Raw genomic sequence first — 24,882 nt, forward strand, 5'->3', positions numbered from 1 at the left:
ATTCCAGTACCTATTCCATTGAGACATGTTTTACAGCAGGCTTTACAGGCTGGATGTTTAGGAAATTCTAATGAGAAACACCAATGCAGAAAATGGGAAACATGTGACTAACATTAACCATTCGAGTTTGCTGTAAAGTGCCGCCTTTCACATGAGTCTAGCACGAAAGAGGGGGTAAGCCATATATGCATATGGAACAGCATCAAATCTCCTGCAAAGGATTATGCCATATAGTAGAAGATTACTGAGGATTTTGTGTGTTTCACAGGGATTAGGTAAAGATTTGTACCTGTCTCCCAGTAGCACTAAGGGTCAGCATACTACATATGTGGGATTGCATTTGGTATGCACTAACAAGGGTTCTTCCTATTCCCCTAAGGTCTAGCCGTAACACTTGACACCATGTTTATTGATATGTATTTAGATTTTTTTTTATTACATTTTTTAATGGATATTTTATTTTAGAGTAGTTTTACCAGCAACATGAGCATTATACAATCAGCCTATTAGTACAGTATAAGAATCATTTAAAGACCATCTGTCAGCAGAATCGACCCTATTAAACCAGGTGGTCACTTGCATGAATACGGCACGTCGTCACCTCCAGTCTGGTGAGGCCCGGAAGCAGCAGAGACAGGAGTTGTGGCATTGGAACGGGAACACTGTGAAAAGATGAGTGTCTTTCTGTGTTTTGAACCCTTTCTAGCCAGCCTCTAAACTTTATTGGATGTCGAACAATCCCTTTAAGGCATTTGCTTCTACAACTAATGTAAACAATTACAGTTACATCATTAAACTAAAGAAATACTATTTAAGCATTGTGTTGATATATTGGGTAAAGTAATTGCAAGTCAGAGTTATACTTTAAAGAAAAGCATCAGTCAATACCTAATTCTACATCAGTGACTCCCCTTTAAGGCTGGGCTTACATCACCGTTTCATTTTCTGTTTTTTTGGATTCGTCAGAAGAAAAGAATGAATAAAACGGATCCTGTTAAAAAAAACCAGATCTTTTAAAAAAGCGTATCCTGCAAAAAACGTATCCTGAGCATTTTGCATCTGTTTTAGCCATTTCTGTCTGAGATAAAATTTTTTAGATGGAAACATTTTTGACGGGAAACAAAAGTCTTACATGCAGGACTTTCTTTCTTTTATCAGTGCTTCTTTATCAAAAGTCAGTATAAACTTCCAAAATCACTTTTTACAAGCGCATATTCGAAAATAGAAAAAGGCCATACATTACATAAAGTCCGGTGTGTATCCTTTGGGTTAAATCAGGAATTCAGCGTCTAAAGCACACTAAGCAACAAAAAAATGTAGCAACTAGGTTTCGGCGGTTTGCCCCCTTTGTCAAGGACTTTTATCCATCTAAAATAACGGATTTCAGAACGAAATGGCTAAAACAGATGCAAAATGTGCATAAAGGATGCTTCAAATATAGGATCTATTTTTTTTCCTGTTCTTCTGACAGATCAGAAGAATGGAAAATGAAATGGTGATGTGAACCTGGCCTAAAAGACTTATCTTTCCTTCCTTGAGTAGAAAGAACACTTTAGTGTATTGCTGGCTAAATGCTCTAAGAATGGCAGGTTTGGCCAACAGTCTCATGTGAATATTTTTGCCCAATCTTTTTTTTTTTCCCAGGAGATAAGCTTCCACCAGAAATGTCTGGTAGTGGCTTTCTCCTCTCTGCAACACATACACACTCGATCTAACCAAATGTGTATATGTATTAGGGAGTTGAGAGAGATAACTGATTTTTCAGCCAACAGCTATTGAATGTGTATGGCCACCTTTAAGATAGCCACAGATATAAAATATTGTCAGCTAAACAGTATTATCTGACAGCAGCTTATTACTGGTGACCCATCATAAACATTAGATCTCAATAAAGGCCTGTTTACAGCGGCTGACTGAGCAGTCAATTATCGGGAACAAAACGGTTGTCAGTAGAAGTGAGAGTTGCATTTACATGCAGCAGTCACCTCTTTGGTGTGATGATGAGTGATGGCTGCTGCAATGACTCTTCCCCATACACATTCATTGTTTCTGGGCAGCAGATCCCTGTTTACACAGCATGATCTGCTGCCCAGAAACAATGATTTATGTGTCCACATCAACAATGCATTCACCCGTTGAACAAGCATTTGCTTGTTCATTGGGTGATCAGCTGCACTTTTACACACACCGATTGTCGGGAATAAACATTCAATATCTGATCAATGGGGGTCAGACTCCCAGCACCCATGTTGATCAGCTGTTTGAAGAGACCGCTGCGCTTCGGTGGCCTCTTCCTAGACCCGTGACATCACATTCATCGGTCACATGTGCAGCTTAATCCTATTCAAGTGAATGGCCTGGAAGCAAATACAGAGTATGGCACTGTTCTTGGTAAGCTGTTAGGAGTCTGCAGCTCTCACCACAGTGCAACAACTAATGGGGGACAATACCAGGTGTTAGACTCCCACCAATCAGATATTGATGACCTATCCTGAGGATAGAAAATTAATAAAGATTAAAGAGGACCTTTCATCGGTCCAAACATTGTGAACTAAATATCATGATATATACAGCGGCGCCCAGGGATCTCCCTGCACTTACTATTATCCCTGGGCGCCGCTCCGTTCTCCTGCTATTCCCTCCAGTATCTTCGGTCACTTGGTTATAGTAGGAGGAGACTGCCCTTGTTCTCCTGGGCGTCTCCTTCTCCTAGGCTGTAGCGCTGGCCAATCGGAGCGCAGAGCTCACAGCCTGGGAGAAAAAACCTCCCAGGCTGTGAGCTGTGCACTGCGATTGGCCAGCGCTACAGCCTAGGAGAAGGAGACGCCCAGGAGAACAAGGGCAGTCTCCTCCTACTATAACCAAGTCCCCTAAGTCTCCGCCTACTATAAGCAAGTGATCGAAGATATCGGAGGGCATAGCAGGAGAACGGAGCGGCGCCCAGGGATAATAGTAAGTGCAGTGAGATCCCTGGGCGCCGCTGTACAGATCATGACACTTAGTTCAGAATTTTTTGCCGGATGAAAGGTCCTCTTTAAGGTCTACACTCTCGGATAAGTTGGTGCTCGCTGAGGACTTGCATGGAACTTAACTGAGTGCTGCAATTTTTTTAACTATCCTGAGGATAGGTCATCAATATCCTATTCCTAGGAAACCCCCTTTAAGTATGTGATGTCTGTACACATCAGATACTGTAGTTGGCGGCCAAACAAGCATGACAGCTGTTTGCATGACAGCTATTTCCGACAACTCGACTATAAACATGCATGCTTGGGTTGGCCAAACATGCTGGTTTATTTCGATGGAGAGGGGAAATAAGCTGAAGCCGGGCACCTCTGGCAGCGGTTTATCTCACACAGGAACAAAGGATTGGGCTTATGGAAATTCCACATGCCGGATGCTTTTTACCCTCCATCTGCCATCAGGGCTAAGAGGGTAGTCCCCCATATACATGAGATTGTTGCCCATTATTGGTGGATTTAGAGAACTTTTTCTCATGTGTATGCCAAGCTATAGAGATAATAACCATGACCTGCCTCAATATAGAAACCATATTGTCTTAGTGAATACAGGCAGCACACTATAGGATATCTCATTTGCTACTTTTGAGTTTAGTCCAATGACAAATGAAGCTCTGCTATAAGTGGGTCACTCATAGATATACACTTTTTCACTTATGTGTAATAATAAAATGCAACTGTGACATTCAGAAGGAGCCTTATGCACATGTATGAATTACTCCATCTGGTTGGCAAGCTACTAACATGATATGTGCTAAGAACAAAAATCTACTTCTACATATGGAAAACAGCATATATCAGTTAACCCATGCATTGTTGTAGCGACAGTTCTAAATACGAACATAAACTGTCATTTCAGACTTTGCTCAGGCACATGCAGCAGCGATTGGTCCATTGGTGAGACAGGGTCCAGCTTTGCTTGGTCCCATCCGCTTTGCTAGAACCTCTCCAAGATTCCCCACTACAGATTGGTAACATCCCTAGCAAACAATAGGGTAGGAAATTGGCCCAAGGAGCAAGAAAAGATTTTGAAGGGGAAAAAAAGAATCAGATCCATGTGACCTGGGTGCCAAAAACCTGGCACCATAATAGCGGTATTTGTTATGGGGTCCCCTATCTTCCATTGACACCACTCACTCTTCTATCTCTGATTAATATTTAGCTTCAGCGCTCTCTTGATTTTACAAAAGACTCTACTTTTTCATTAATAAAAGTCAACACAGAATACTTTTATTAGCGAAGACAATTTTGCTTTTTAGCCAGTGTCCTTGTTGATGGCCAATCACTCCTCTTTATGTTTTACAATGGTGACTGCCTGAAAACTTGTGATCTTTGCCATAGGCCCACCAGTGCCGTCTTAGATGCTTCCTACTCCTATACATTCTTGCATGGATTATAACCATAGGCATGTACATCTATTACTAGACATGTTACTAACTGTATGAATCTGCCCCCACATCGTATGAATGAAGCATTCAGTCTAATATTGCAGTTATTGAAGTGTAGATACGATTGTTGGGAGGCAGCCCATGATCTACTACAGTAAAAATGATGCTCAAAATGTGTTAAGTGCCAGTTTCATGTATAAATATGGTATTGAGGCAGTCTGAGAGGCGCACAGCAAGTAACAACCATTATCAAACCTCTTAGAAGAGGTTGTGTTTTGTAGAACATATTAATATGATGCACAACATGGTAATTATGTCATCTCTATTAAGTATGCAGAGTAGTGCACTCAACTGCTATACATAAAATCTGTCATTTTCATGTTATAGGTCCTACATCCTTGGCTGAGGTACAGGATGCCCCACGCACCAGTACTGTTGTTCGAAAATTGCCCTCTAGACAAGAGTCTAGCTTCTCAGGTAAGTGACATTTAAGAAGCTAATTTCATTGTTGACAGCAACAAGAGGAAGGCCCCTTTTTCCATTAAAATGATGCATTTTTGTATGTTGACGCTGTCAAAATCTGCCACATATGCTGTGGCAGAAACCACCATGTTTTCTGCCATGGTTGTTCATTTTGGATGCCATGGACCTGCTCCACTGAATACAGCTAAACCACGAGCAGACCCGCTATGGCTCCAAGTGGCGACTGTCTGCACACCGTACAGGAAGGGACATGTCTCTTATTGGCATGATTGTGGTTTTAAACCACCGGCCGGCGGGCTGCAGCAAGACCTACCATTAAAAACAATGAGAGGCAGACACCACATGAAGAATTTTGGTGCAGTGTCAGCTCCAAAATTTCAATGGCAATTCCACCATGTGAATGGGCCCTTACTCTTTGCAATTGGTCTAAAAAATGTCAAGTTTACAGCAACATAGTAAACAATGGAAGGAAATGGCCAGAGGCCAATGCCCCATCTGTCTTACAAGAGATGGGAATTCGGTAGGGTTCCAGGATAGTATGATGTCTGGGGTTCTATCTACATTTTTGGCATGTGGACTCTTCTGCACTATGTATGCCACTGTTTGACACTTTGTCAAGAATGGTCATTAGTTGAGTTTGTCTTGTTGAGATAGAAAGGCGTAAATCGGTAAAAAAAACAAAAACAAACTTGAAATGAGACACAAATGTTGGGGCTGGTTGACTCCAAAAAACGAACCAACCACAGCATTCTTATGGGCAGGATGTTAGCACTATGGTGCACGCAGTTCATATATGACATGGTAGGACATTGTGCCTACAGCCCAGTATTTTCTGCTGCTCATGGTAGGGCACAGGAGTCTGTCCTGCTTTTAACCTTCCTGTTTTCCAGACTGTTCCTGAGGTCAGATGGGGTTAAAAGCAGAGTTCACAAACTCTGCCAAGCCAGCTGGGACAGAGTGGGCAGCTGTGAGGGAATCAGCGGCTTCAGGGAAACGCACTTAACCCGTTCCGTGCCACATGGCACTTCTTAGCTGAACTCTCCACTTCAGTTGTCGTCTATTGCTTGTGGCTGGCCTAAGTAAAGAAAGGCTTTATCTGAGCCATAAAAAGGTTTAGGTGGCTCCTTAAGGTTCCTGTCGGAGAGGCTGGGTGACATTACAATGTATAATAGGTCTTGGATTTGGCTCTTACCCATAACCTTGTAGGGGCTGGTGTGGAGAGGCACAGTGCTGCACAGTGCAATCCACTTGTTGCCAGAGCAACCACTGAAATGTGGCCAGGAAATGAGATGATTATAGAAAGGCGAAAGGAGACTGAAGGATATAAAACACTGGCACGATAGTAATGGGAAGATTCCCATAAAGGACACAATGCTTCAGCCATCACGTTAAAAAAAGAGGGTGTCTGTGTAAGGTATATATTGTGCAAAATGCAAAGCAATACAGACGTGAATAACAGCAAAGGAGTGATAAATGAAGTGAGGAAAACGAGATTAGTAAAACCGAAGAGGCGAGAAACCAAGGACAGAATAGGAGAATGGGTCAGGGATGAGAAATGACTGCACACAGAATGGATGGCAAGGCAGCCTTGGAGTAGTGATTTCATGAGAGAGAAGGGGAGGGGTACGAGAAAGGAGTGGAGGGAACGAGGACGATTGAATTAGAAACATCTGTTATAATATGATGGAGAGGCGACACACACAGCTCTGTATTCACGTGCTGACTGAGCAAGCACGACCGCATACGTTGCACAAACATATTGGATTTATTGGAATCCTGTAATTTTTTCATGGCTTTGTTCACATCAAGCCCGAGCCATAAAGTTGTTGAAAAAAAAAAAGATTAATACATTTTAGAAAGAGGAAGTATTAGACAGATACAAACAATACAATGCAGTTGCATTGACTTCTGTTGAAAAAATTCTAGTGTAGCAAATGTTTTATTTTTTTGTTTTAGATAAGGTAGCATGTAAAAACTTGTAGCAAAGGGACACACTTCTATTGAATCCATCAATAATTAGAACTGCATATATGGAATGGATGAACATTTCATACAGTGGGAAAAATAAGTATTTGATACACTGGCAATTTTGCAAGTTCTCCCACCTACAAAGAATGGAGAGGTCTGTAATTTTTATCATAGGTGCACTTCAACTGTGGGAGACGGAATCTACAAAATAATCCAGGAAATCACATTGTATGATTTTTAAATAATTCATTTGCATTTTATTGCATGAAATAAGTATTTGATCACCTACCAACTAGTAACAATTCTCGCTCTCACAGACCTGTTAGCTTTTCTTTAAGAAGCCCTCCTACTCTGCACACATTACCTGTATTAATTGCACCTGTTTGAACTCGTTACCTGTATTAAAAGACAACGGTCTAAATACTTAATCAATCACACTCCAACCTCTCCACCATAGCCAAGATGTCACGGCTGAGGATGGGAAAAACCCTCAGCCGTGCGATGACAGAAAATGGTGGTCGCTGCTAGGGCAGGACAGGAATCAGGGAGCAGGTCACCTCCTAATACGTCCCTAATTCTGACCCTGTCTCCTAGCCGTATGAGCCGACCCTGATGGTGGGAGGGCTCATAGTGAAATAGAAAAAGACGATTCCGGCACTTATTTTTCTTCCCATAAAATCTTCCTCTTTATTAAATCACATCATATGCGGGACAATATCACAGACAAGCTGTTTACGCGTTTCGGAGACCTTCTCCTTAGTCGTAACCGAGGGCTCATACTCTGGAACCTATAATCCCTACTAGCCCTCAGGGTGGCCCTGGACTAGGAGCAGGGTAAGACGACCTGTTCCTCCAAGACACGGACGAACAGGAGTCTCACTGGCCAGACTGCAAAGGAAGGGGAACATAAACAGCATATGGCAATGGCAGGTAAATGAAACAAGTCTAACACCTACCTGCCACAGACACACAGCCTGGAACCCATGTACAAGTGCTGCTGTCCACAACAACACAAACGGACACAGCACACACCAACATCACACAGGAACCCAGGAAACCATAGCTACAATAAACAAAGAGACCACAGAAACATCTTCAAAACATCATATAAAAACTTATGACCACAAGGGTGGCCCTCACTGGCAGATGGTATATAACCAGGAGGATGACTCCAGCTAACCATGGCTGAAGTACCCCTCAGAGTCTGGCATCCAGCCGGAGCTAAATAGCCCCAAGTGGCCACACCCACACACAGACACACCCAGTGTTCACACACAAGGAAGGGAGTTAACCCTTCCTACACCAGGCAAGGGAAGACTGCCACTTAAAGGGGAAGTGTACAAACAACAATCAAAGTGTGTGGCAACCATGTCCTGGGAACCAGCCAGGAGGCCGAGACACTGCCAACACATGTATACAACACGACACGTTGCCATGGACAACCGCAAGTGACGAAAAGTGTCACAATGCACACATACACAACCTCGTGCACAACAAACCCGGAAAGTGCACACATACAAAGAGAGGTTGCCAGGTGAAACCGCATGCACTTGACAGCAAGCTGCCTAGCAACAGCTCAGGCTGCTATGCTGCCAAATACAAACATGTTGCCAGCGGCAACCACACGTGAGGCAACATACAAGCAGCCCTCACCATGTGGTTGACAACAAAACCAAAACCGCAGGCAACAGCATGCGGATAAGGAGTCACGACCATAACCATGGTCGTGACACAAGACCAAAGAGGACACCAGAGACAACATTGTAGACCTGCACAAGGCTGGGATGGGCTACAGGACAATAGGCAAGCAGCTTGGTGAGAAGGCAACAACTGTTGGCACAATTATTAGAAAATGTAAGAAAAACAAGATGACTGTAAATCTTCATGCAAGATCTCACCTCGTGGGGTAAGGATGATTCTGAGAAAGGTCAGGAATCAGCCCAGAATTACATGGGTGGACCTGGTCAATGACCTGAATAGAGCTGGGACCACAGTCTCAAAGATTACCATTAGTAACACACTATGCCGTCATGGATTACAATATCGCAGGGCACGCAAGGTCCCCCTGCTCATGTCAGCACAAATCCAGGCCAGTTTGAAGTTCTCCAATGACCATCTGGATGATCCAGAGGAGGCATGGGAGAAGGTCATGTGGTCAGATGAGACCAAAATAGAACTTTTGGTATCAACTCCACTCGCTGTGTTTGGAGGAAGAAGAAGGATGAGTACAACCTTAAGAACACTGTCCCAACTGTGAAGAATGGGGGTTAAAACATCATACTTTGGGGGTGCTTTTCTGCAAAGGGGACAAGATAACTGCACCGTGTTGAACTAATAACCTCCTTCCCTCAGTATGAGCATTGAAGATGGGTCGTGGCTGGGTCTTCCAGCATGACAATGACCCGAAACACACAGCCAGGGCAACTAAGGTGTGGCTTTGTAAAAAGCATTTCAAGGTCCTGGAATGGCCTAGCCAGTCTCCAGACCTGAACCCAACCAAAAATCTTTGGAGGGAGCTGAAACTTAATGTTGCCCAGCAACAGCCATGAAACCTGAAAGATCTGGAGAAGATCAGAATGGAGGACTTGGTCAAGAACTACAGGAAACGCCTGACCTCTGTAATTGCAAACAAAGGTTTCTGTACCAAATATTCAGTTCTGTTTTTCTATTGTATCAAATACTTATTTCATGCAATAAAATGCATGGATTTTTTTAGATTCTGTCTCTCACAGTTGAATTTTTCTTATGATAAAAATTACAGACCTCTCCATTCTTTGTAGGTGGGAAAACTTGCAAAATCACCAGTGTATCAAATACTTAGTTTCCCCACTGTATGTATGTGGTTACTGCGATTTTTTTTTGCCAATATTTAAAGGGGTTGTCCAGGCTTTTTAAGTGATGGCCTATCTTCAGGATAGCGTATCACTAGCTGATCAGTCCAGTCTACCCAGCTGATTAGCTGTTCTGTGTAGCTCTTTAGCCAGAAGTCAATTCTGGAGCTACAGAGCACCATCAGCATTGTAGTGGACAGCACTCATCACTGCAGCACTGCTCCTGTTGACTTCAATGGGTGCTAGTACTGGCCTATCCTGACCACATACAGATAAAAATAGAGTGTGGAAGGGTACCACAATACAAAAGCCATTAAAGGGGTCAACTGACATGCCAGTTTTACTAGACACTTGGAACCCTTATGAAATAAAAATTCTGAAGCATCCTTTCTTATAACTCTGCATTGTGCTATCTTTCTGTTATGCATACTAGAAATTTATGAATAAATTGACAACATGATCCTACCCATTCAAAATCTAAGGGGTGTGATATTACATAGTCTGTCTATATCAATCAGCAGTGACTGGACAGTGTCAGAGTAGTAGAGTCACACCCCTAACTGGTAACACTCCTTTGTAAATTTTTTATTTTTTTTATACATTTTTATTAGGAATGACACACTGCAGAGTTTTAAGAAAAGATGCTCCAGAATTGTTACTTTTAGTATTTGCTAAAAACAGACATATCATGAGACGTGGTTGGCATGGGTACAACTACAGCCATAGCACTTGCTTTGGGGCCCAGACGTTGAGGGGCCTAGTCAAGTGCAAGAACATTGTACCTTTTTGTGAGGAATAACATTACAGTGACTTTTTGCTATAATGTGGGTTTTCTCATATATTGTGCTATTATACATACCTTTAATTGTTGCTAATGCTGCTGTTTTAATGTTACGCTAGTAATATTACATGAGGGGGGCATTTTATTTTGCTATGTGGCCCTATGAAATATAGGGCCACATAGTTGAGAAGAGGTACAGCCAATCTACAAAGACAAGTCATATACCTATAAGACGCAATTTTTATCCCCAAAAAAGTGAATACTTCCAGCATGCAGTAGGTGCAGGGAGCAGAGAGTCAGGCACTGTGATCGCTGCCTGTATTTACCCACCCTGGGCTTCCTCCCTGGGGCTGCGCAGTACTGTCCTGACTGCGTACAGCATCAGGACGTAGTTTGTGCATTATGAACTGTCATTGTACTCAGGTCACAATGCAGCGCAGGTCGGAGAAGACCAGGGAGCGTGACTCCACCAGACCTGCAGAGTAGTGGTGGAGCAGGAGAGGTAAGTTAATTTATTTATTTTAAGTGCTGATCTCAGGTCTGATGTGGGTCTGATCTGATGTCTTGATATGGGGGTCTGATCTGAGGATCTGATATGGGGGTCTGATGTGAGGATCTGATATGGGGGTCTGATTTGAGTTCTGATATGGTTCTCTGATATGAGGTCTGATGAAAACATTTTTTCTTATTTTCCTCCTCTAAAACCTGTGGTGCGTCTTATCATCAGGTGCGTCTTATAAAGCAAAAAATATGGTTTATAGAAACAAAAGAATATAAATGAATGGAGACATATTGTGAAACAAATGTAGATATCATCAAATTAAGGCCTCATGCACACGACCGTTGTGTGTTTTTTTTGCGGTCCTCAAAACACGGATGGCGTCGGTGTGCGTTCCGCAATTTGCAGAACAGCACGGGCAGCCATTGATATAACTGCCTATTCTTATCCGAAAAAGGGACAAGAATAGGACAGGTTATATTTTCTTTGCGGACCACGGAGTGCTGTCCGCATCTTTTGCAGCCCCATTGAAGTGAATGGGTCCGCATCCAAGCCGCAAAAACTGCGGCTCGGATGCGGACCACAACAACGGTTGTGTGCATGAGGCCTAATAAGTATATTTTACTATTGAAAAAGACCTTGTCACATTTAAAAACACTTAAGGGCCCATTACACGGGCCGATAATTGAACAGATCATCACTATCAGCGCAATATAACTAAGTAAAATAAATAAAATCTATATAAAATCCAGTAAATAATAATAAAATAATAAATACACAGATAATGCAACATCTAAATCCCCAACAAGTGAAACATGAGCACAAAATGTGAATAACTAAAAAATAAAGTAAGGGCAGGCATGAACTGGGGGTACAAAAAAGCCCCACAGGTATCACTGCCTCTTCCTATGTAGTTATATTTAGTTTAAAAAAAACGACATGATACAAGCTGTAGCTAAATCAGGAGGTTGGATATTGCTCTGCATTATAGTTACAGGGCTCGCTGTTCTTATTTTTGTATACTTACTGAATCATGGTCTTCAGTTTTGTATTTTTTATATAAAAATCTATCCACCAGAACTCATATTGTTTTATATGTCATCCAGGTCAGGCAACAAGCATCCTTACTGTGTGGCTGCTGCGAAATCACTGACTTCCATGTAGACAAAGGAAGCAGCAACTGTTCTCAGAACACAGCGAGAGTCACACTCCAGCATGTTGTTCACCACATAATAAAACTCGCAACAGAAATGCTTTTAATATTTTAATAAGCATTTGCATTATTTAACACTTTTGAGTCCTCTCTAGTCTGAAAGTAGCCTAGCTAAGCAGCTGAATGCATGGTGATGGCACTGCACATGTTCAGTATAAACCTCATTCTATGACAAATATCATACTCTGTCATATTTACTTTTTTCTAATCACCATTATAAACAGTTGCAAGAAAAAAGAAATGAACGTAAACCTTTTGGATTATATGGATTTTTGCACTGATTGCTAATACAATGTGGTCTGATTGTTATCTATGTCACAATCTAACGAAACAAATAACACACAAACACTTGTACTGTTCATGTCTTTTATTGAGCACATAAGGATCCACAGTAAAAAGTAAGTGATCCATAGTAACATAGTACATAAGGCCAAAAAAAGACATTTGTCTATCCAGTTCGACCTGTCATCCTGCAAGTTGATCCAGAGGAAGGCAAAAAAAAACCTGTGAGGTAGAAGCCAATTTTCCCCACTTTAGGGGAATAAAAAATTCCTTCCCGAATCCAATCAGGCAATCAGAATAACTCCTTGGATCAACGACCCCTCTCTAGTAGCTATAGCCTGTGAATATGAATAGGAAATGAATATCCTGCAGATCCCCCTTTAGTAGCAATCACTCACACCAAACATTTCTTGGAGCTGCAAATAACATTTGTACAATATGGAGGTGGAATTTTGGACCATTCCTCCCTGTAATATTTGTTAGTTCCTTTATATTTCTAGGATGCCCTGCGTGTGTAGCCCTCTTCAGGAATCCACAAAACAGATCTTCTTTGCAACCATTCTTTATTTGATTTACTTGTGGGTTTTGGTTCATTGTCTTTTGCATCCACCAGCGTCTCTTCAACTTGTGGTCATGGACGCTGCTCTTACATTTTAATTAGAATTTATTGTTCCCTCAATGATCACGAGACGCCCAAGTCCAGTAGCAGCAAAGCATCCTTAAGCCATGATGTTCACTCAACCGTGCTTCATCATGGGGATGATGTATTGTTGGTGGTGTGCAGTGTTCTATTTCCTCCAAAGATAGCACTGTGCATTTGTGCTCAAAAAGTCCCATTTTTATTTCATCTGTCCATAGAACAGTTTCCCAGAAGCACTGTGGAACATCCTGGTGGTCTCAGGAAAATTACAGATAGGCTTCATTTGCGGTATCCCTCCATGAACACCATTGTTTAGTGTTTTCTAATTTTGTGGTCACATGAGCAGAGTATTTTTTCAGTTAGTATGGTCTTCTGTAGGTGTTTTGCTGTTACTTTTGGTATCTTTCTCACTTCTTTCAGGATTGCCTTTTGAGCTAATGGAATTATTTGAACAAGAAGCCCACTTCTATGGAGAGTAGCAACAGTCCTGAATTTTCTCCATTTGTCTATAATCTGTCAAACCATATTGTACACAGCCTTTTTTTTAGCTTCATGCCTCTCTTGAAAGAGGACCTTTCATGGGATTATGGGTTTGAAAAACTGGTATGCTTACCAGATAGGACGGCTCCTACAGATGCCAGCACTTTTTTTTTTCTAAAATACCCCTCCGTTCCAGCGCTGTGTCCCTTGCTGTTTTTGGTGCCTCATATGTTAATTTAGATTATTGGTACAGGGAGGAGATGGCCGGGTTTCTCAATGGGTGTCTCCTTCTCCCTGGGTGTAGCGCGGTCCAGTCGCAGCAGAGAGCGGGAGAAAAAACATTCAACGCTGCAATTGGACCGCACTACAGCCAGAGAGAAGGAGACGCCCATTCAGAAACTCGTCTGTCTCCTCCTCCCTGTACTGATGGTCTAAATTAACATATGAGGTGTCGGGACACAGCGGGGGACACAGTGCCGGAACAGAGGGGTATTTTAGAAAAAAAAAAGGTGCTGGCATCTGTAGGGGCCGCCCTATCTGGTAAGCATACCAGCTTGTAACCCATAATCCCATTAAAGGTCCTCTTTAACACGTCTTCTGAGATCATGTGAATTTTATTTGCATCGAAGCATGGTTCACATTAACCAATCTTTCTTGAGACGAATCTTGAGAGGAATAGATTTGTGAGTAACCAGGCTTTGTGTGCCTTTAGTAAATGGGCAAAGTATCAGTGAAATCCACACTTTCATTCTCATTTTCTAAAGTGAAAATTTTGTAAATTAGCTCATGGAGCAACCATAAAGGCCTGATTCACACATCAGTGTTTTGGTTAGTGATTTTCATCAGTGATTGTTAGCCAAAACCAGGAGCAGTTCAAAAACCCAAAACAGGTGCAGATCTTTCCATTACACTTTATCGCTGTGTAGGCTCCATTTCTAGTTTTGGCTTGCAATCACTGGTGGAAATCACTGACCAAAATAATGGTGCATGATTTAGGCCTAACACAGAGATTCACTTACTTTTTCTACCTGCACTGTGAATGTTTATTTAATGTGTTTAATAAAACGGTACAACTGTTTGTGTGTTGTGTGTAGTTTAGTTAGATTGTGTTTGCCTATAATTGTGACACATAGATAACAATCAAACTATATTATAGAAGTAATCAGTGCAGAAATCTAGGTATTTTAAAGCGTTCACTTACTTTTGCATGCAACTTTAAAGTAAAAGACTTCGAAGTAAAATAATTATACAGTTCAATCAAAATGAACTTTAAATTTATACTGTATATCTACAGGTTTTCTCTCTTTAATCAGGAATACACAGCCCCCCTTGATGTATGTATTAAACCGTCACTCTCCTGGTTGACTCTTGTCACTCATTCTCATGCTGAGCATAGACATAAGAAAAGAAACAACCATAACTCAGTGAAACATCAAATATTAAACACAGAATAGAGTTAGTTAAGTGTCAGGGAATACAATAGCTAGTTAACTTTAGTTAATTGACAGACACAGAGTGATTTTTAAACAGGGTTTTTAGTGAGTGTTGCAGCAACATTTAAAGGGTTTCTATCACTTCATATCACATATTTAGGTGTCAGACACTAGCGATCCGCTAGTGTCTGCTCTAACAAACCATCCTAATATGATAGGTTTTGGGGCAGCCGTTTTGCTAAAATAACAACTTATATCTATATGCTAATGAGCCTCTAGGTGCTATGGGGGCGTCATTAGCACCTAGAGGCTCCGTCTACCTTCCTAAACTGCCGCCGCCCAGTGCGTCCCTCCAGCCCGCCCATCTCCTGCTGAAGCGATCCTCTCCGTGCGCGTCTCTGTTCTGCGCATGCACAGTGAATGTCTGACTGCTTCCCTGCTCAGACATCTCCACTGCGCCTGTTCCTCGGAGCACTATGATGTCATCGGCGCAGGCGCAGTGGAGATGTCTGAGCAGGGAAGCGGTCAGACATTCACTGCGCATGCGCAGAACAGAGACGCGCACGGAGAGGATCGCTTCAGCAGGAGATGGGCGGGCTGGAGGGACGCGCTGGGCGGCGGCAGTTTAGGAAGGTAGACGGAGCCTCTAGGTGCTAATGACGCCCCCATAGCACCTAGAGGCTCATTAGCATATAGATATAAGTTGTTATTTTAGCAAAACGGCTGCCCCAAAACCTATCATATTAGGATGGTTTGTTAGAGCAGACACTAGCGGATCGCTAGTGTCTGACACCTAAATATGTGATATGAAGTGATAGAAACCCTTTAAAGCTATAACACTCAATTTTTATTAATGTGTATCATCCCAGTCTACATGACATAATTCACAATCACAGACACAAATTCTTTATCACTCCTAGTTCTGATGGTGTACTGCCTGACATACTTTTCTGTCAATTTTTTATTTATTTTAAGAAGCATAACAAATTTGTGGATAATGGTAAGTGTTTTTAAGCGTTTACTCAGACCCATGTTGTCGCTGCCACCTTGTCAGTACTAATGCTGTATTGGCTTTAGAGAGCTTGAAAAGGGGTTGAATACAGACCTAGAAGACCCCAGAGTGTCATATACCACTTTTCAGGGCATTTGGGACACTTTTGATTTATGTTGATTTATTTGGACCCGAATCAAATCTGATGGCCACTTCTTTTGAATTGGGCTGGAAACAAATGTTTGTATATTGGCTCATCTCTGTTCCAGACGAACTGATATCAAGGGGCTAAGATCTATCTGTGGGGGCCTACCAACTATTTCCCAGCAGAAGATTCAGTTTAACTTGTAATTTATTTATATAAACCTCAACACTTTTTGAACTTAGGTGGTCCTAATGAGTGACTGATAGTTATGCATTTGAGCAATAAAATCCAATCCTGAATCTTATCCCACAAAATGATATATGTATATATCAGTCTTCTCTGCTCCTTCTGCTTTGTACAATGATGTATGTGGATTGGATTTTCAATGTGACAGGTTCCCTTCAAACGTGGAAACAAGACTACAGAATGAAAGATTTAGCTAGGTGGAGTTCTGTATTTTTCACCTAGACTATGTAAATTTGTAATATTTATAGTAAAATATACGTATGCTGCTTTTGAACCCCCTATTTTCTCTATATTTTCTCTTTCATTTAGGGTGCTTAAACTGCAGTCAGATTCCAGAGCTCACTGTACGTCTCAGCTCCTTGGAAGCAAAGGTAATTTCCCTTTTGAGAATTTAAAACATGAACATTATTTATACATATAATGTACCTTACTCATAATTATAAACATTTATATTAATAGGTTGCAACCATCTTGGCTTCTGATACTGCACTAACCAATGGATCACCTCCTGAATCATCTGGACTGTTGGGAAGTCCATCAGCACGTGGTAGTCCTGGGGAGGTGGGCATGAAGGGTAGGACTTGATTGATACTGTGTTTTTACAATACCATCAATATAATTCTTATTTGGTTTCTCGGGACTTTTAGGCTTCTAAGTCATTAATAATGAACTTACCATCTTTGCTCTGATACAATGGGTGGTGATGGGGAATGTTTCATTAAAATAATGCACATTTATATGTTGTAGGTTCTACTTAAAGGGGTTCTGCACTTTGTTTAAACTGATGATCTATCCTCTGGATAGATCATCAGCATCTGATCGGCGGGGGTCCGACACCCGGGACCCCCGCCGATCAGTTGTTTGAGAAGGCAGCGGCACTCCAGCAGCACCGCGGCCCTCTCACTGTTTACCGCCGGCCCAGTGACGTCACGACTATTATCAACTAGCGTGGGGCTAAGCTCCATTCAAGTGAACAGAGATTAGTCGCGCCCAGGCAAGTTGATACAAGTCATGACATCACTGGGCCAGCGGTAAACAGTGAGAAGGCCACGGCGCTGCTGGAGTGCCGCTGCCTTCTTAAACAGCTGATCGGCGGGGGTCCCGGGTGTCGGACCCACCGATCAGATGCTGATGATCTATCCACAGGATAGATCATCAGTTTAAACAAAGTATAGAACCCTTTTAAAGCTTGATGACAAACACTATGGACATTATTTTGGATCCATCAGTAATTGGCATTTAGCACTGGTTACCCAAATAACAAAAGAAGATACAGTATCTCTGAAATGGTTAACAATAGAAAGACTTCACACAACAGAGTGTCTTTTTATAATGGTTTAATGCCAAAGTATGCATAGATATGAAATTTACACCAATATGATAACAATTGTACTCTGTACTTTTTACTAATAGAATTACAAGCATCCACAATCTTGTACAGACATAAAAAAAATGCCAGATGCCAGAACCCTATGTGTCACACGCAGCTTTTTGATGCAGATAGTCCAGATCAGTAGAGGGTTGGGAAGGATAACAAATATAATGAAAGGACTTAAAGGGCATCTGTCAGAAGATTTGTAACTGTGAAACTGGCTGACCTATTACATGTGCTTTTGGCAGCTGAAGGCATCCGTGTTGGTTCCATGTTCATATGAGCCCATGGCAGTTGCAGAGAGAGCTGAGCCTCTAGTGTAACAGCCACACCCCCATTGCTGCTAGAGTCTTATTTGCATGTATTAAAACTTCATTTTTTTCAGCAATGTGGGCACATATAACCATGGGACCAGCACAGATGCCTTCACGTACCAAGCACACATTCAACAGGTCAGGCTGACAGATGCCCTTTAAACGTCTCCTTCCTGCTAGATACACTTCTGGCTTTGGCTAAAAAAAACTGCATAAAAAACTGCCATCCTTAGGGCCCTTACACACATTTGCCCTGGTGTTTTTGTTCACAAAAAAAACAACTCAACTTATGGCATATTTTAGCAGTGTTTTTTTTTGTAAAAACTGTGTGAATCAGAATTTTTTCCTAGCATTTTTTCTGGCATTTTTCCCCTATACAAAAAGTGGTGTAAAAATTCTAGAAAGAAACGCAAAAGCTTTCAACATGCTGCACTTAACAAAAAATGCCAGAGACCCCCCCAAAAAAGCCATCTAATTAAATTAACAAAAACATCATTAGCAAAAACAAAAAAACTCATGTTTTTTGTTTTCCCATAGACTTTCAGCCAACATCTAGAGCTTGTGTTTTTACCACAAAATCCACTACATAAAATGGCCTAAAAATGCAAAAGTGCAGAAAAACACCATAAAAATCTTTTGTGTGAATCCACTCAAAACATTTCAGGACCGTTACTTTCATTTATATTTCTTATTCTTTATATTATTAAAAGTCTATAAAATTAGCTTAACAATGTTACTGTTATAAAAATGCTTGAGAAAGAGGGCGTAGTGGGTACTGGTGAGAATATAGCCTTAGGAAAAAGACGTAGAGCGGAGTGCACCCAGTCTGCATGAAAATATCGGCTTACCACTACAAGACACATGGACGTTTGGCAAGTCAAATGGATCAAGTAACATTGTTAAGGTAATTTTATAGTCTTTTAATAAAATAAAGAATAAGAATTATAAATGAAAGGAACGGTCCCACTTATCTATTGAAATTGACTTATAATACGGGGTGTGCCTATCCAAGTAAATTGGAAATGTGACAAGCTATACAATTAGTTTTCACAAAGTTCGCTGCTAAACTGCTTTTAGATCTTTGTTTCAGTTGTTTCTGTGATGTAGTGAAATATAATTACACGCACTTCATACGTTTCAAAGGCTTTTATCGACAATTACATGACATTCATGCAAAGAGTCAGTATTTGCAGTGTTGGCCCTTCTTTTTCAGGACCTCTGCAATTCGACTGGGCATGCTCTCAATCAACTTCTGGGCCAATTCATGACTGATAGCAACCCATTCTTTCATAATCACTTCTTGGAGTTTGTCAGAATTAGTGGGTTTTTGTTTGTCCACCCGCCTCTTGACGATTGACCACAAGTTCTCAATGGGATTAAGATCTGGGGAGTTTCCAGGCCATGGACCCAAAATGTCAAAGTTTTGGTCCCCGAGCCACTTAGTTATCACTTTTGCCTTATGGAACGGTGCTCCATCGTGCTGGAAAATGCATTGTTCTTCACCAAACTGTTGTTGGATTGTTGGAAGAAGTTGCTGTTGGAGGGTGTTTTGGTACCATTCTTTATTCATGGCTGTGTTTTTGGGCAAAATTGTGAGTGAGCCCACTCCCTTGGATGAGAAGCAACCCCACACATGAATGGTCTCAGGATGCTTCACTGTTGGCATGACACAGGACTGATGGTAGCGCTCACCTTTTCTTCTCCGGACAAGCCTTTTTCCAGATGCCCCAAACAATCGGAAAGAGGCTTCATCGGAGAATATGACTTTGCCCCAGTCCTCAGCAGTCCATTCACCATACTTTCTGCAGAAGATCAATCTGTCCCTGATGTTTTTTTGGAGAGAAGTGGCTTCTTTGCTGGCCTTCTTGACACCAGGCCATCTTCCAAAAGTCTTCGCCTCACTGTGCGTGCAGATGCTCTCACACCTGCCTGCTGCCATTCCTGAGCAAGCTCTGCACTGGTGGCACTCCGATCCCGCAGCTGAATCCTCTTTAGGAGACGATCCTGGCGCTTGCTGGACTTTCTTGGACGCCCTGAAGCCTTCTTAACAAGACTTAAACCTCTTTCCTTGAAGTTCTTGATGATCCTATAAATTGTTGATTGAGGTGCAATCTTAGTAGCCACAATATCCTTGCCTGTGAAGCCATTTTTATGCAACGCAATGATGGCTGCACGCGTTTCTTTGCAGGTCACCATGGTTAACAATGGAAGAACAATGATTTCAAGCATCACCCTCCTTTTAACATGTCAAGTCTGCCATTTTAACCCAATCAGCTTGACATAATGATCTCCAGCCTTGTGCTTGTCAACATTCTCACCTGAGTTAACAAGACGATTACTGAAATGATCTCAGCAGGTCCTTTAATGACAGCAATGAAATGCAGTGGAAAGGTTTTTTTGGGATTAAGTTCATTTTCATGGAAAGAACGACTATGCAATTCATCTGATCACTCTTCATAACATTCTGGAGTATATGCAAATTGCTATTATAAAAACTTAAGCAGCAACTTTTCCAATTTCCAATATTTATGTAATTCTCAAAATTTTGGCCACGACTGTATGGGGGTATTTTTTGTACTAGTGCACATTGTATGGGGATAGTTGCACTGACGCACATTATAAGGGGGTAATTTTTGTACTGGTGCACATTATAGTGGTATTCTTTGTACTAGTACACATTATAAGGGGGTATTTTTGTACTAGCACACATTATAAGGGGGTATTTTTGTACTAGCACACATTATAAGGGGGTATTTTTGTACTAGCACACATTATAAGGGAGTATTTTTGTACTGGCACACATTAGGGGGTATTTTTGTATTGGCACACATTATAAGGAGAAGTATTAGTACTGGGGGACTGGGAAACATGATTACTAGTATGGACACAATAGCAGAATTATTACCATTCGGGGTACTGTTAACACTGCGCATTCTGGGAGATAATTATTTCTATTGGTGGGACTTTGGGGAGCACTCTTACTGTGGGGGGCATCCTGCCATAGTTTAGTACAATTATTTTGGGGAAATTATGTTTACGCTATTAGTGCCAGGGACACTATTTTCTGGGTGCAGTTATTTTTAGGGCACTATGTGCCAATAATTATTGAAGGGGGCACTATCTGTTTTGTATTTTCAGGGAGATTGTTTCTGCAGTATACTATTGGGGAGCACAGTGGGCAAAGTATTAGGGGTGGCAGGATGAGATGTTAAGAAGGTGTGAGGATGATGGAAAAGTAGGAAACTAAGATGTCTGTCAAACTCTGCAGAGACAAGATATGGCTAAAAGAAATCATCATGGCAGTCTGATCTAAAAGGAAAATATGAGGAAAGAAAATATCTACCTCAGAGGAAACGTCACTGGATGTAAGAAGTATATTGCACTATATTATCCTGTATGTTTTGTAGCGCTGTATGTAATGTTTTAAAAGTATGTCTTTAACAGTTGGGCTTGATGGAAGGGGTAAGGTTGAGAATTTGGCAGGGGCGAGGGGGTCGTTTCAATTTTTACCTCAGGCAGCAGAAAGGCTAGGTGCACCCCTGCCCCTTGCCACAAAGCCCTGAGGGAAGTGGGGCCCAAGCTTAACTCTTGCACCAGGGCTCATGAGCCTGTAGCTACGCCCCTGCCCGCAGGTGAGGCACAGTGGCTTGCTGGAGGCCAGGAAAGGATGGCAGTGGTGGCAGATGAGGGTGGTTGTAGTTCTTGACAGTGAATTACCCCCACTTCCTCTAGCACGCTTTTAGTTGCTCATGCAGTGAAAGGAGGGCGCACCCTTTATTTCTTCAGGGCACACCCTAGTATAGGGACTTCCTGTTTGATGATGCCAGGGGTGCCCCTGAAGTTAAATTTGTGAGAATGGGGTGCAGAGCATAAAGGCAGGTGTCGGGTCAGCAGTAGGCTGATGGAATCAATGATCAGGTCAGTTTGGTTTCAATTAATAAAGTTTCTTTTTACTGAATAGAAATTGGGAATAAATGTTCATATAGCAGCAATAGGCACAGTTGTGGAGTATGTTAAAGAGTAGACTTCTCCCAATGGTTGTGTATAGGCAGCAACAGTTATCGTAGTAATCCTCCCTTTGAAATTTTCCCAAATAACCACAGGCATGCAATTCTGTTCTCATAAACTCTTTCTGAAGATCCTAGTTGCATGGTGCAGATCACAGATCTGGATTGCCAGTTTGTCTTAAAGTGTGATAGGCACTCAAGCACTATACCCTTTCCACAGCAGTAAAGTTGTATTGCCATAAACGTGCAGTACCTTACTGTCCAAATCCAGCAAGGCCTTGATGGTTCTAGACCTTCTATGAATGTTTGTTCTCTTTCCCTCAGGGCCAGTCTCTCACTTAAGTTGTTCTCTGGAAGCTGTTCGGTCTCAGGAATAGTGTTTCTGGGATAAGGCTTCTATTTGGGCTTACTTGGCAGGAGTTCACACATGCAGGTTTGGCCTCTAACTTTGTTCAACTAAGATTCACACTTGCCAGGGATAGGAACAGTACATCCCCTGAAATTAGGCTCATTGCCAGTGTTAACTGTTTGTTTTTTATAAACAACCAAAACAATGAACTTTTGCAGTGATCCACTGGTTCACTGCATATGTGTCCGGTGTATTCTCTATTATGCCAAAGGGCATTATATTTGTGTTGTATTTTGGATAAGAGGAGACTGGATCTGTCCCCATACTATCCTGTCATTCAGGGCCAGATAAACTTGCTGGGCACCTCTATGCAAATAATTTTTAACATAGCTGTGGGAATGAGGGTATCCCTGAGATACATGCCTGTCTGCTGCTGCCACACTCCTCCACCTGCCACAGTTGCCCTTTGTCCAACTTGGTGGCTAGTCCATAGTCTGGTGTAAACACCATGGTTAGTCAGTCCATAGTCTAGTGTAAATACTGTGGTCACTCCATAGTCTAGTGTTACAGCTGTGGTCATCCAGTGCGTAGTCTAGTGTAAATTCTGTGGTCAATAAGTCCATACCCCAGTGTAAATGCTGCAGTCGGTCCATAGCCCAGTGTAAATGTTGTGGTCAGTCAGTCCATAGCCTAGTGTAAACTCTGTGGTCAGTCCATAGTCTAGTGTAAATGCTGCAGTCAGTTAGTCCATAGTCTTGTGTAAACTGCACTCAGTCCATAGTCCAGTGTAAACTCCGCAGTCAGTCCATAGTCCAGTGTAAATGCTGTGGTCAGTCGGTCCACATTCTATTGTAAATTTTCCGGTCAGTCCATAGTCTTGTGTAAACAGTGCGGTCAGTCAGGATTCTGTTTGTTGGGGGTGGGGGGGACAATTTGGGGCTCTTTGGTGTGTAGTAGGGGCAGGGGAACTGAAAGTGGCACAGGTAATAGGGATAGTACAGAGGGCTGACTTTATTTGTCAGGATCTCTGAGGGTGAGGGGATGCATGATGTGGCTGTGAGAGGTGCTGGGGGGCATAAAAGGTCTGGTCTCTCGGGGAAAGGAAAGAAGGAGCAAAAACGGGCATTTGGGAAACATTGTCTGCTACAGGATCTATGTGGGGTGGTGGAGGAGGGAAGACACCACTGGGGATGATGGGGTAAGGGAGAGACAGTGGGTATCAGGAACTCTTGAGAGTAAAGGGGTACATAGAAGAACATATAGCAATTCAACAGAATCTGCTGTCTGTATTAACAGGGGAAAACTAACCTCTCTCCCATAGTCACTCACCAAATAAGAAGCACTCACTCCTGTTCTTCAGTTCAGCCATCTGCAAGTTCTGGAGGGGCATAAGTCCAGACCTGCAGATCTGGTGGTGGAGGCCCCGCCTTACATTTTAGTGGTGGAGGCTCTGGAGCATGCACCCCGGGTGCCCTTCCTTTAACCCGGCCCTTCTGCCATTACACGGGGCAGCATAGACTGATCACAAATCTATAACAAAGCAGGAAACTCCTTTATAGTGATTGTCCCTTTAAGACAACTTCTCTCCTATCCTGTGGATAAGTGTCTGATTGGCAGAGTTCCAACTGGTGGGGGCTCCACCAATTGAAGAAATGGGGGCCTGTGCTTGTGACAGGCACAGCACTATGAAGTGCCCTTTGCGCTGTGGCATTAGAAGAATTTGATATCTCTAACTTTTTAGTCCAACCAGAGTGTCTATTACTCTGCTTCAGTCTTGTTTCTTTTGAACTAATCCCTCTAGCGCCGTTCTACGGAAACAGTAGGCTTAAAGAGCACACCAAATGCCTAAAATAACTTCTTTATTAACTTCAACTTTTCTTCCATATATAACACTGCCACCTACGCAACAGATAGTCCATGTACAAACATGTGTTGCATAAAGTATCACAAAATGGCGGTATGCATAAAATGGTGGTTTAACTGTTCAATCTTGTCATTCAACATAAATGGTGGATATATTTCTCTCTTCAATATCTGTACTCTAAGTTATTTAAGCACTTTATAATCACTCTGAGAGGTATATCTGAGGTTTAACCAATAGTTTGATTTGCTCAATTTGCGCAGTTTGTGCGTAGTTTGGTCGCATTTTGTGCGTAGTTTGGTCGCAGTTTGGTGGAACTGTAAACAAACATATACAACTGGTTTAAGTATATTGTTCTGATCACAGTATTAACAATATGAACATTATATAACCATTCTAAATACCTATTTGGCCTCTTGTTCCCATAAAACACAGCTCTGACTGGAAATGTCTGTCCAGCTCCTCTTCTCTGGTCTATACTGACTCCAGAAGATCCTGCTAGGGAATTTCCCACACATACTCAGTGTGAGGTTGGCTGTATTTGGTTAAGACTCCTGGCCAGTAACAACAGTATAACTC

General features: G+C 42.0%; 1 protein-coding gene across 7 annotated transcripts in view; it reads left to right on the forward strand.

Annotated features, from left to right (window-relative positions):
* Positions 1 to 24,882, forward strand: part of EMID1 (EMI domain containing 1) — a 137,253-nt gene that overhangs the window by 31,244 nt on the left and 81,127 nt on the right. For all 7 annotated transcript variants that reach the window (XM_040416664.1, XM_040416665.1, XM_040416670.1 and 4 more), the window contains exons 4-6: positions 4,796 to 4,885; positions 16,710 to 16,771; positions 16,860 to 16,974. In XM_040416664.1, coding sequence (XP_040272598.1) covers positions 4,796 to 4,885; positions 16,710 to 16,771; positions 16,860 to 16,974 — 267 coding nt within the window. The remainder of the gene's footprint in view (positions 1 to 4,795; positions 4,886 to 16,709; positions 16,772 to 16,859; positions 16,975 to 24,882) is intronic.

This window comes from Bufo bufo, chromosome 2 (genome assembly GCF_905171765.1).
Source record: "Bufo bufo chromosome 2, aBufBuf1.1, whole genome shotgun sequence".
NCBI classification, from domain to species: domain Eukaryota; kingdom Metazoa; phylum Chordata; class Amphibia; order Anura; family Bufonidae; genus Bufo; species Bufo bufo.